Raw genomic sequence first — 12,738 nt, 5'->3', positions numbered from 1 at the left:
CTTCTCCTTGGAATGGGCTGGGTGTCAGCCAGGCTTCCCTGGATTCCAGTGTTTCACCCCTTAAGGTGAGATCAGGTGGGAAAACACATTTTCTTCTCTTTGGACTGTGAACCTGTGAAGGTGCAAGTGATTCACCAGTCCTGAGTGTTCCTGACGCTCTCAGGATTGAGGCTGGCTGTGCACAAGGTGTGTGATGTAGGATAAAAAAATAATGGAAAACAAACCACACAGAAGGGAAAGGGAATCCCTAAGACTTCAACTTGAATCCCTGAAATTAATCATCACCAGGCTGGAAGGATCTGGGTTTCAACCTTTTCTAAAACTGAATTTCTGGAGACAGGAGTCTTTTCCTTAATCACAAGAAACATGCAGTAACTTTTTGCATAAGGATATCACTTAGGGAATCTGCTGGGAATGAGCAAGATCTCTTACAATAGAGTGTAAGAGAACTGTATGAGGCAGAGCAAGACCCAGGACAAAGCACAGGTGAGCCCACCTCTATACAATAAGTTTTATTGATGTTTGTCAATACAATCAAGTACTGCAGTTTTAGTTGTGAAGAGCAGGTCAGTTTTGGGTCACAAAGAGTGCATTTTAAACCAACTTTTACTAGGACAGTGCATGTAGTAAGTATTTACAAAACTAAAAACCTCTATATACTAGGTTAGAAATGAAGATACTAGAGGCAAATTTAAAAAAAAAATAGTAAGAATTTGTATATAAAAATGCACATTGTAATGCAGTTTTCAGCATTAAAAATAGACATAACCTCATCCAACCCAACCTTTTTTATTCTTGTGATTGAAACCAAAATCCCACGCGCTCACACACACGACAGAAAATAATCCTTTCTGCTGGCTAATATGTACTCAATATTCCAGAAAAAAAAAATCCTTCTGGAGAGTGAACAGCCTCCCTCATCCTGTGCATCGTTTTTTTTTTTTTAGCCTAACTATGTGCGTGTAATATCTTTGCTTTCCATTAGTGTGTAAATGTAAGAGGTTAAATAGCTGCTAGGGGTGATTATGGGTTTGCTCTGCACGTGATAGGAAAGTGGAATTACAAAACTGTATCTACAGCACAAACTTAATCTGGGGGTGGCTACAGTGAGGAGTTTGGTCGTTGCTTTTTGCCAGCTCGAACGAGAAGTTTGGAATGAAGCAGCACAGAACAAGAAGAGATGGGCTGTAGATTAGGCACAGTATAAATAAGTTGCTTTGAGGAGCAGGATGAAGCTCCCACCAGGCGTGGCAGCTCCTGGCCCTGCACGAGGCTGGACCAGCTCAAATCCCTCTATTCTCCAGAGAAAAGGAGCCAAATCCCCTCCCAGCATCCTCTCCTACCAAACCTGGGTCTGGAAAAATCATCTGAGCTTCCACTTTTTATTTAAGGGACTGTTCCTGCTGGGATATAACCTGTTGGGATCACAACCCAAATGGTCCTGACCATGCCCTCAGGAGTTAAAAGTGTCCAGTGGGATCAGACAGCTTCCAGCTTGGAGGTTCATCTCTGCATGAACCTTGCAGCTTTAAGGAGAGAAATTCACAGGGAAAAGATCCCAGGGAGGGGACACACAGCCCCAACAGGCAGTGCCCAGAGCACTGGCCTTCCAACTGCAAATTTCCTTCTTGAGTTTCTTAATTTCAGGGTAGGTGAGTTTTTAAAAGGAAGGCCTGAATGGCAAGAGGCAGAAACACAGGACAGGCTTGAGGAGAAAACAAACAAGCAAAATAGAAATAGAAAAAGAAAAGTTGTTTAAATATCTCATAGAGTCCATCTGGAAAACAAGCCCAGTCCCAGTCTTGCTACGTTTCTTTGGCCATCAAACAGGCTTTGGGAAAATGCAAAGGTCAGAGCTGGTGACCAAATTGTTGCTGTTTCTCAGGGATGTGCCTTTGCAGAAGGACATGCAGTGGGATATGCACATGGATTGACTTCAGCAGCATGCTCCTGGCCTGGGATGAGCAGCATCCCTGTCCTGGAAGTGGCAGTGACTGTTCTACTGTGAGAAAACCTGCAAAGCCACAGGATCTGTGTGGGGCAGTGCCATCATGCCTGGCCCAGAGCCCTGCAGCTCATGCTCAGGTCAGAAATGCTCCAAGCATTAGAGAGACAAAGTGGTAACAACAGGCAAATGTTGATTTCTTTAACCTAAGTCACAGAGTGGCCCCTGGGCTGGTGCCCTGTCACAGGTATTGCACTACACTTGTAAGTGATGTTCTTCAATGGGTCATAGCACCGTGGTGAAATCACTGTGTGGAAAGTTAGAACCAGCACTGTTTTTTCTTAATTCAAAGATCCCCAGAGGAAGGGGGGACACCAATGCAAGAGTTCACACATCCCAAAATAGTGAGACAGGAAAAGCAAGTTGTCCATCAGTGGCACTTCCTTATGTCACACCAGCTGGCAGCACCGTGAGCTAGGCTTGCACTGCCATCCTCGTGTGGGCAGAGATGCTCCTGAGGCCAAGCAAGTCTTTGGGCTGCAGAGACAGACGGGACAGGACCAGCCCTTGGACTTCCCAGCAGGTGAAAGGAGAGAGCAGATCGTTGTTCATCACGGGGTCCCAGCTTCCCTCACTGCCTTTGGAACCGGTCATGGCATCCTCCCAGGTACCAGTGCCTGGATGATTTTATTCCTAAAGGTGCTGGGGGGGAGGGTTAAAAATAATATTTACTTCTTAGAAGAAGGTGCTTATGCAAAGTGTTCCACTCTTTAGGATTATAAATCCAACCACACTGAATCTGGAGTGAATCGGAGAGACTGCCCCAAAGCACAGTCTGGAAAAACAGGCGTCAGCAAGCCTGGAACTTGGGCATCTGATGGTTTGGAAGGAAATTTCTCAATCCAGCGTGGATCCCTGCTGCTCTATGGGTTTGTGTAAGTGCCTGGGACCCTGCGTTGGTTACCAACACATTAGCCATGACACAGCTGGATTTATTTATCTAGCATTCCAAATGGGAAATGAGGGCACTTGATACAGACCATGGGGGTCCGGTCTTCCTCTCTGGATGGCCAGATCCTTGCCATCCCAAGTGTGTTCCTGTGTTTGATGTCCAGTCACTGGGGTACTTATTCCAAATATGCTTTGTTGAAGAAGTCACTCCCCTCCCTCCCTTCTCCCTCCCCCAAAAAAAGAAAGATAGATGGATAGATGTCTCCTTCCCGATTACCCTCTTGACTCATGGATCAAACAGTGTGAAGCAAGGTCCCATGACAATGTCTTGCGCGTTCTTCCCAGTGATTTTTCTTTTTTGTATTAATTTTAAAACACTTTTTTATCAAAAAAAAAAAGAAGTTTATGGCTAAAGTGGGTGAAAAGGAAACGTGCCCAACAGCTGTTATGTGGGGCAGAGCAGGAACCCGGAGAAGGAGGAGTGGATGTATTCCGTGGAGTACAGCCCATTGGCCTGGTCCGAGGGCATCTGTACCCAGACCTGGTCGTTCTCCTTGAGTTCAAGCACGGCACTGCCCGAGGCCTGGTCCAGGTACCCCTTTTTGTACTCATCGTAGGTGTAGGTGGCCGGCACGTTGTTCTTATACAGAGCCACCCAAACGTTGGTCCCTTTAACGTGCACGTGGTAGGCAAAGTAGTAGATTCCGGATACGGGGCAGGTGAAGATCCCGGTGACCGGGTTGTAGCCATTGTGCCCGTTGTACAAGGTCCGGTCAAACTTGACGGGCATGCCGGATGCGGGGAAGGGGGAGGTGAGGATGGCAGTGAAGGCCGGCGCGATGCGGGCAGCGAGCTCTCCTCGGCCGTACTGTGGCTTGCCCGGCTTCCCGTTGCCCAGCACAGCCCCCTCCACGCCACCGTCCGGCAGGTGCAGCCCCGCGATGCCCGTCTCGTCCAGCACTCCTGGCGCTCCTGGTGGCCCAGGTGGCCCCGGTGGCCCTGGTGGCCCGTTCAGCCCCGGTGTTCCTGGCATTCCGGGTGGGCCGATGGGTCCGGCCAGGCCAGGCTCGCCGGTCTTCCCCTCGCCGGGAATGCCAGGGAGCCCAGGCTCCCCTTTCAGGCCTGGTAGCCCCTGAGGCCCCATGGGGCCAGCAGGTCCTTGCAATCCCGGGATGCCGGAGGGGCCCCTCAGCCCTGGCTGCCCTGGGATCCCACCGTCCCCTTTGGGCCCGGGGCCGCCCGTTAATCCAGGCACCCCCGGAAGGCCGATGAACCCCGGTTCACCTTTGGGGCCCGTTGGGCCGGGAGGTCCCAGTGACCCGGGCAGGCCCCTTTCTCCCGGCACCCCCGGCTTCCCCGCGAAGCCGTTCGGGCCCTGGTCGCCGCGTATCCCCGGCATTCCCGGGGGCCCGCTCGGCCCCACGTCCCCCTTGGGGCCGGGCAGCCCGTGCTTGCCCGGCAGCCCCATGGACCCCGGCGGGCCCGGCGGGCCGATGATGCCGGCAGGGCCTGGCTCGCCCGGCTCGCCATCAACGCCGGGCTCCCCCTTATCGCCGATGGCTCCCTGTGCCCCGGGCTGCCCGCGGTCTCCTTTCAGGCCGGGCATGCCCGGCTTCCCATAGCCCGTGGGGCCTGGCAGGCCAGGGAGGCCGCGGATCCCGGGCTCTCCCTTCGGTCCCATGGGGCCCTGTATCCCCGGCACCCCCGCGACGCCCGGGACACCGATCCCATCGATCCCGGGCGGTCCCCGCGGCCCCACAGGGCCGGGCTCCCCGGTGACACCCGGCCCGCCCGGGGGACCCATGTCGCCCTTGTCCCCGGGCGCTCCCGGCAGCCCATCGAGGCCAGGCTTCCCAATGCCGGCGGGCCCGGGGGGCCCCGCAGGGCCGGGAGGGCCCCCGTTGCCCCGGGGCCCCGGTAAGCCTGGCTTCCCCACGCCATTTTCACCCTTCATCCCTCGTTCTCCGCGGGGACCCGGCTCTCCTTTCGGGCCAGGCTCTCCCCGAAACCCGGGCAGGCCAGGGCCGCCCTGGGGACCCGGCTTCCCATTGACAGAGAGGCCGGCTGGCCCGGGCAGCCCCGGCGGGCCGGGCAGTCCCCTCGGCCCTTGCTCCCCACGCATGCCGGGCTCGCCCTTGGCTCCGGGCATCCCTTTCATACCCGCCTTCCCGGGGAGTCCTGGGATGCCCGGTTTCCCAATGCCCGAGAAGCCCGGGGGCCCAGCAGGCCCAGGCTGGCCGTGCATTCCTGGCTTCCCTGTGCCCGGTTTTCCAGGGTAGCCGGGGGGCCCGGGAGGTCCACGAGGGCCAGGCTTCCCTGGCGGTCCTGGCTCGCCTTTGAGGTCCATGGGCAGCAGTGGCGGCATGTCTGTGGAGAGAGGAGACACAGAATGTCACTAGAGCTGGCCCTGGGCAAGGAGTGTCCTTGGGATGTTGGAACCGGGGTCTCTGAGTGGCCTGGGCTGGGCTTGAACGGGGACCCTTCCACTGAAACATGGCCACAGCAGCTTCCTGGGCCCCTACAGCATCAGCAGGGCTGTCCTGAGGGGAGGCCAAAGCCCAGAGTTCTCTCATTCCAGCTTCACATCCCTCCATGATGTCCGGTGCCACCATGGAAGGTGCCAGTGCTTGCTGTCAGCTCTGGCAGGGCTATTTTGTGATGAGTTACTGCAGGGTGGTTTTGGAGCTGGATTCAAACCTCCTGCTGCCTTGCTTCCCAGCGGCCTCGAAAGCACCGTGGGATTCAGTTGTTCCTGCCTGGGTTCAGCTGAGAGGATGACGACAGAGCGAGCCAAGACTGGGGATAATCCCTCACCCCGTCCCGCGAGTCCAGGGCCTTGGGAGACCTTTAATCCTTTTGGATTAAAAAGAAAACTCTTGGACATGTACTCCAGAGCCTGAGGAGGTGATGGATGTATGGGTTAGGCCATGCCTACAGTGCTTGCTGGCACAGCTCCCGAGTCCAGCAAGGCAGAGAAAAACCAAAAAGCAAAAAAGCTCTGGGGATGGAGCAGAAGCCAAGAGCTGGGAGGGAAATGCAGCCTCAGCTCCGTCCAAATGAGTCAGCCCAGCTGGGAATAGGCCGCAACCACTTGACATTTCAAGAATTTATTGAGGTCTTTTGCAAACGGATATAAGAAAGAAACTAATGGGCTGAGAGACTCCAAAGGCAAGGAGAGGCAGATGACATGCCCACCACAGCTCAGCATGGAAAGCACAGACGTGAGCATAAATAACTCCTCGAGGCTGGCCCAGGCAGGGTGTCACCTCCCACGTGACACCAGGAAAGGGTGAGAAAGAATAAATCTGACAAACTCTTTTTTTGGGCAGTTTGAAATGAAGGAAATACTCGACAGTCACATGTGCACGTGATGATGGTGAGAAATGCAAAAGGCAGAGGAAAGGGCTATGACATTTTGTGTGAATTTAAATCAAAACTGCCCGAGGGAGATCATTCCAGTTGAGAAGAGATCTATATGGACAAGTTCCTGGGATAGGGATGGATCCTGCCTGGGGTGGGAGCAGGATACAAGGTCTGCCAGTCTGGCCCCCTCGGTGAGCCAAGCTGGGCTTTGGGAGCATGGACACACGTGGTGCTGGGATCTGCCAGCACGGAGATTTCCTCAGTCAACGGGAAAAGCTTATGGGAGATTTGAGACACGTGAAAAGAATAACTGTGGCAGCAGCAGGCACAGCTCCCGGAGCATCAGAGGTGGCTTTGCCTGCCCCGAACACAGCAATTAGCTCTGGCCCTTCCCAGCCTGGTGCTGCTGTGTTTTCCTTGGGTAATAGAAACACTTTTAGAGCTTATCTATAAATCAAAGCCTGGCCCACGTCCCCAGCTGTAGCTGTGGTCACTTGGCTCTCTTGGTGAAGGAAATACTTGTCTGTCATGACATTGCCACTGGATTTCTGCAAACTTCTGCTCCTCACCCAGGAAAACGGTGTGGAAAAGAGGGCAAGGGAGCTGTGCCGTGCTGCACTATTTCTGGGGTTTGGATTCTGGAAAAAAATTCTCCAGTAAATGATTTCAATGTGTTTTCTCCCCCTACTTTTTCTTTTTAATTTTTTATTTTCCTGCAATGGTTTGAAATGAATTCGTTTTCTAGGTCATTTTGCATGGAATCAGAACAAGGATCTACAGCTGAGCCCACGAAGGAAGGAAAAAGCACACACACACTCTCTCACACAAGGCACTGGAGAGAAACGCCAGGCGGGAGCTGCCAGCTTGCAGGCGGCCAAAAAAGCAGACGGGAAAACCAAACCGGGGCCGTCAGCGCAGAGAAACTGGGACACTGCAGCCCCACTGGTGTCCGATTTCAAAAGCCCATGTCTTACCACAGACACATGTCTCGGAGCTCTGCACTTCACAGCACCAGCGTGGGGTTCTGTGCTCCCCTCAATGCATGAACTGAGCTGCTGTGAATGCTAACAGAGCCAGCTGGGGCAGCGGGAGGGGGACAGGGCAGGAATGACCCCTGGGAGCTCCCACCGCAGAGCATCCCAGCTCCTGAGGAGCATGGACGTGGCCAGGTGGGTGCTGCAGCCCCTCTGGAGCTGTGTTCATCCCGTTAAGGACCCGTCCTGCCTGGAGAGGGGAACCAACAGCACAGCCTGGCCAGCAGAGGAACAATCCAGCGGGATGGGAAGTGGTTCCCAGCCATGAGCAGCCAGCAGTGGGTCTGGCCAGCACGGCCAGATGACACTGCAGGAAGGAGAGGTTGGCTGCTCTGTGGCGGAGCCCGGCCGAGCTTGTTCCAGAGCTGCTGCCAAGCTCTGTCTCGTGAGAGAGTTTCACAGGCTCACAGGGATGTTGTGTGGGATCAGTGTTTTAGCACCTCTCATGCTGTCTCCCAGCAGTGGGTGCCCCAGCACAGCACTCGTTCGTGGGTTTACCTGGCTGCAGGGCCATTGACATGGTTGAAATTAAGCCAAAATAAACCCCCAATGTGCAAATCTCTGCTTCAATGTTCTGAGCATTTCAGCATTTAGCAGCATCTCCTCCCCTGAGCTCCCTCTGTGCTCTGGGGCAGCTATTTTTGGGTGAGAAAAGGTGTCTGGCACCCTGAAGAAACCTGTCACTCACCAGATGGCACCTGGAGGCAGGAGGGAACCCCCCAGCCCCGGGGCCAGGCTGGGGCAGCCGGGGGGCCCTGCACAGCTCCCCCCGGGCCGGGGTAACCCGCAGGGGCACGGCACAGCCCTGCGCCGTCGCGGCGAGTCAGCTGAGCTCCCCAAGCAGGGCAGAAGGCCAGCAGGGATTTTCCTTGCCAAATTAGAGGTTAAGCAGAGATGGGAGCTCGGTGGGATCCAGGAGGCACCGGCTTCCCCAGCTGCCTCTGTGCGGCCCCACAGCCGGTGGCTCGGGCTGCAGCTGTCCCTGCGTCCCTCTCTCCTGTCCCCCACCTGTCCTCTCCTTCCCAAGGGTTTTAGAGGAGTAATGTCCAAGGGACTTCTGTGCTCAGCCCTGCCTCAGCGTCCCCTCTGCCTGGTCTAACCTGGCAGAGCTTGTCCATACCTCTCCTTGCCCCAGCCTGGTGCACTCTGCTCTCCCCACCATAGGCAGCATTGCTCAGAGGCAATGCAAGTCACTCCCATGCATAGGAAGAAGGGAAAAAAGAAGGGAGAACAGCAGGGAGAGATTTGAATCCAGTCCCACCAGCAGCTGAAGTGTTCCTGTGCTACGCTGGAAGGTTTTGGCTCTGGCTGGGATTCAGGGAGCAGCTTTACAACAGCTGGGAAGGGGGCAGGGAGGGGGGCCTTGTAGCACACTTCAGCTCCAGGTTTTGCTGTGTGTTTTCTGACACATGTGCTGGGCTGAACTCCTGATAAGCCATTCAGCCCTCCAGTAAATCAGCCACCGGTGGCCCAGCCTTCTCTGGTTTCTCCTCCCAGAGCCAAGACTTCAGCTCTGGGAGGGTCCAGGTCCATGACAAGCCCTAGGGAGGCTCCAGTGGCTCTTCCCAAGGGCCAAGCACCGACCTGGCAAGCCTGGATACCTGAGCCCAGCAGGGCCCCATCCCGTGGTGGTGCCAGCACTGGGGTGGGTGCAGGAAGGGCAGCTGGGGACAGGGGATTATGGAAGGCTGGGGGTGCTGGAGCCCCGGCTGTGCAGAGCAATGACCCTGGTGCCTCTGCCCCTCTGGGTGCACATCACTCAGTGGGGAGCGATTCAACACGTCTGGAGTTTCTGGTTGCTGCTCTCCGAGAGAGGAAATGTCTCTCTTCTGCTCTTCCCTTGCCAGGCTGGGTCTCAGCTCCAGCCTTGGCACTCTTTCCTTTCCCAGCTGGTGCAAAATGCAGACAGGGAAACGGAATAGGTGGAGGAGTGGAAAAAGCCTTGCCAGAACAGCTCAGGTTTAACAGCAGGGAAAGGCAGAGACAGCGAGTGCTGGGGCTTCTGTGCCTCCTGCTGCTGGGGATGGGCAGGAGGGCAGGAGCCAGAGGCTGGAGGGTCCCCTGTGTCCCCTGGCTCCCAGACCAAGGTGCCCTCCCAGCCCCAGCAAAGGGCTTCACTTCCCTGCTGAGCTGTGTCCACCCTGTCACTGGGTTAAAGACCCAAATGATCCGGCCATGCTTGGCCAAGTGTTTTGGACAGCAGCACCCTTGGCTGTGCCAGGCAGCTTCCAGGAGCCTGAAGGGTGGAGAGTGACAAGTGCCCCGTGGCTGTGAGGTGCCACATCCCCTTCCCACTGCCCCGTGTCCTTACACAGTGCCACAGAGTGCATCCCTTACCCAGGTACTGCCCTTTGCCTTCACGGAACGGGGGTCCCAGGGGTCCCTTCACCATGGGCTGCATGTACTTGACTTGAGCGTAGCCCCCCACGCCGCCTCCCGCCGCCGAGCCGGGGCCCATCAGCATCACCAGCGTGCCCAGCATCACCGGCAGCGCCACGACGTCCGGCAGCATCCTGCTCCCACGGCTCCTGCAGACAAAGCAACAGTGACATTGGGTACACACACCCCTCACCAGGACCAGCTGGGAGTCCAGGAATGATCCCCATGGGAACAGGACTCCCTTGAATTTGCCTTTTTGTGGGGCAGGTATCCTGAACACGTTGCCCCTCCTGACACAGCAGAGCTGGGTGATGCATGGTGAATACAGTTTATAGAATAGAATCCCAGAATCACTGAGGTTGTAAAGGACCTCCAAAACCTATTGAGCCCAACCTGTGACTGATCCCCACTTGTCACTAGCCCAGAGCACTGAGTGCCACATCCAGTTGTTCCTCAGACACCTCCAGGACTCCACCACTTCCCTGGGCAGTCCCCTTCCAATGCCTGACAGCCCGTTCCACAGAGAAATTCTTTCTGATGTCCAACCTGAACCTCCCCTGGCACAGCTGGAGGCTCTTCCCTCATCTTGCACTGTAACCAGCCATAGGGGTGCCCAGTGGAGTCTTACAGAGGCTGCCCTGAGTTTCTGTGGTAACTCTCACATCCCTTATGCATATCTAGCAAATATAAGAGGTGGTAAAAAGGCAGATGAGACCTGCAAGCCCACTGAGCCCAGCATTGCTGTCACATCCCTCAAGTGAGCAGGGACTCCTCTCACTTGGGACCCTGTGGGAAGCACAAGCTGCCACTGCCAAGCCCTGCCTTCCCTGGGGCAAGGAAGGGTGCTGAGCCTCCCGAGTGGGTGCTGAACCTCTCAAATGGGTGCTGATCGTCCTGAGTGGGTGCTGAGCATCCCAAATGGGTGCTGGGCCAAACCCACAACATGGGAACCAGAGATTTGCCGTGTTTGTGGCTCAACTGCGGCGCTTTGCGGGCAGCGCCGGGAACTCGCGCAGAGGACGAGGGATGGGAGCAGCAGCCTCAGCCTTAAGTGCCTGTTTATTTAAAATAAACCCTCTTTATAAATATTCTCTTCCTCCAGCAACTCTCCCTGTCAGCTCCACGTGTGGAGCTGCAAACATATTGATTTGCAAAGAACGTTTATTTTCGGAAGCTTAAACAACACGTGACGCCAAAGAGCTTTTTGCTGCTTTTCCTCCTTCTCGCAATAATTGACCTGTGGTGGTTATTAATGAGAATTAAGCTCCTGGCCTGTCCTGCCAGGGAGCAGGGGCAGGGCTGCTGCATGCTGGGATTTCATCGGAATTTCCTGAATCGCTTTTGCTGAAGCAGCAGTGGAAAAAAAAAAAAAAAAAAAAAAGCTGCAGCCTAGAGAAAAAACAACCCAAATTAAAACAAAATTAAAGCAAATTAAGTCAAGGGAGCAGGGAGCCCTGGCATGGGATTGTTCCTGATGCCACAAGGGCTTGGCAGGTTTTTGGAGTCTCCAGGGACGAGGCAGCCTTGACAGCTGCTCTTGTGCCTGGAAAATGGTCTGGAGTCAGCTGAGGGCTGGAGGGGACAGGGATGGCCCTGCCATTAGCAGCTCGATGGACCCTGTGAGGATGCAGGTGGCTGTGGCAGATGCTGGAAGGGGAACTCTGCTCTGCCCATCCCACCAGAACCACAGGCCCAGAGCGGTGCCATTCCCACTGAGACACCAAAGCTGTGGCTGTGGGTTGGGTGGCACTGCCAGGGACAGGGGTGACAGCCACCCCCAGCCTCCTTGGCAGCACGGCCAGGGCCTCGCCGGCATTATTGTTTTTCTGTCTTCAGGGTCGAGGAGAGGAACGCTTCTTTTTATGAAGCATTATTTTACAAGGATTTGTTTAAGGGGAAAAGAATCCCATTCTAAGGGATTGCAGCTGTAAAAATACAGTTTCTGTTAAATAAAAGAGGAGAACAAACCCCTGAATCAGCTATTTACTTGTTTTCCTTACCTGGTATGACCCCTGTGCCTCCATCTCACCTCCCTCCCTTCCTAGCTCTCTCCTCTCCCACCTGGATTCACCCCTGCTCCTCCCGTTTTCTCAGGATGCTGCCATGGGAGCAGCACCCTGGGGTGGTTCAGCCCCTTGCTCCTGGGCATTGCATCCTCCTGCTGTGAGACCTCAGCCTTTGGAGAGATGTGGGATGCAGGGAAAATGGAGCCAGAGGGAAGGGAGAGGGAGGACAAGGGAATCTGACACGGTTTCATTGTATGTTGGATATGAAACTGAGTTCCCTGCTCTGTGTCCTCTGTCACCCTCTTGATTCAGCCAGGTCATTCCAACTGCCCCAGTCTCTGCAGAGCAGCAGGGGAAGCCTGGCCTGAGCCCCCAGGTACGTGTCCCTCAACAAAAGGGGTCTCTGGTGCTGAGCTGTCCCCCCCAGGCCGTGCCCGGCACTGGGGCAGGAGGCCTCCTGCTACCCGCGCTCTCCAGGCAGTGATTTAATAACAATAAAATGGAAACATCTGGAGTCTCATATGATGGATAAAGTGTGCACAACGTGCTTGTGGAGAGGCTCTTTCATGCTTGAAATCTCCTGTGTTATGAACTGATAATTAATCACACGGAGCAGCCACACGATGCTCCCATCTCGCCTGGCAGGTCGTGAATGGTGGCAGATCCATCATGTGTATGGGGTGGCTACAGACAGACAGACAGACAAGGGTCACCTGCCCATCCTCCTGGGGGTCCCCTGCCTGTCCTCCTGGGGTCTGGGGTCAAGAACCTGCTCTTGTATGGTCAACAGAAATCCCATGAGATTCATTTTTTTTTCCCACTTGGAGCAGGGGAGATGCTTTGGGGGTCCTGTGCTCCCGGCTCACTCCACTCTGCCTGGGCACTGCAGCCACCATACTGGGCACTGTCCAGCCAGGCTGCTGTCCTCCAGAGGCAGCTCCAGCCCCCCAGCACACTCCAGTACAACCAAAACCATCCCTTGTCGCAAAGCCAAGCCCAGCAGGAGCTGCTGAGCCAGGAGGGTTCATACAGGGGCAGCACTTGAGGGGTCCCTGCTGTT

At 55.2% G+C, this 12,738-nt stretch overlaps 1 protein-coding gene across 3 annotated transcripts in view; it reads right to left on the bottom strand.

Annotated features, from left to right (window-relative positions):
* Positions 1–497: 497 nt before the first annotated feature.
* The window catches only part of COL8A2 (collagen type VIII alpha 2 chain), a 34,198-nt gene continuing 21,957 nt past the window's right edge, over positions 498–12,738 (bottom strand). For all 3 annotated transcript variants that reach the window (XM_054517191.1, XM_036396962.2, XM_036396963.2), the window contains exons 2-3: positions 9,631–9,821; positions 498–5,263 (exon numbers count right to left, since the gene is read on the bottom strand). In XM_054517191.1, coding sequence (XP_054373166.1) covers positions 3,342–5,263; positions 9,631–9,805 — 2,097 coding nt within the window. In that variant the 5' untranslated portion in view covers positions 9,806–9,821 and the 3' untranslated portion in view covers positions 498–3,341. The remainder of the gene's footprint in view (positions 5,264–9,630; positions 9,822–12,738) is intronic.

The sequence above is a fragment of the Molothrus ater genome, chromosome 24, assembly GCF_012460135.2.
Source record: "Molothrus ater isolate BHLD 08-10-18 breed brown headed cowbird chromosome 24, BPBGC_Mater_1.1, whole genome shotgun sequence".
Lineage (NCBI taxonomy): Eukaryota > Metazoa > Chordata > Aves > Passeriformes > Icteridae > Molothrus > Molothrus ater.
The sequence above is the reverse complement of the archived record's forward strand: the minus strand, read 5'-3'. Positions and strand labels throughout refer to the sequence as shown.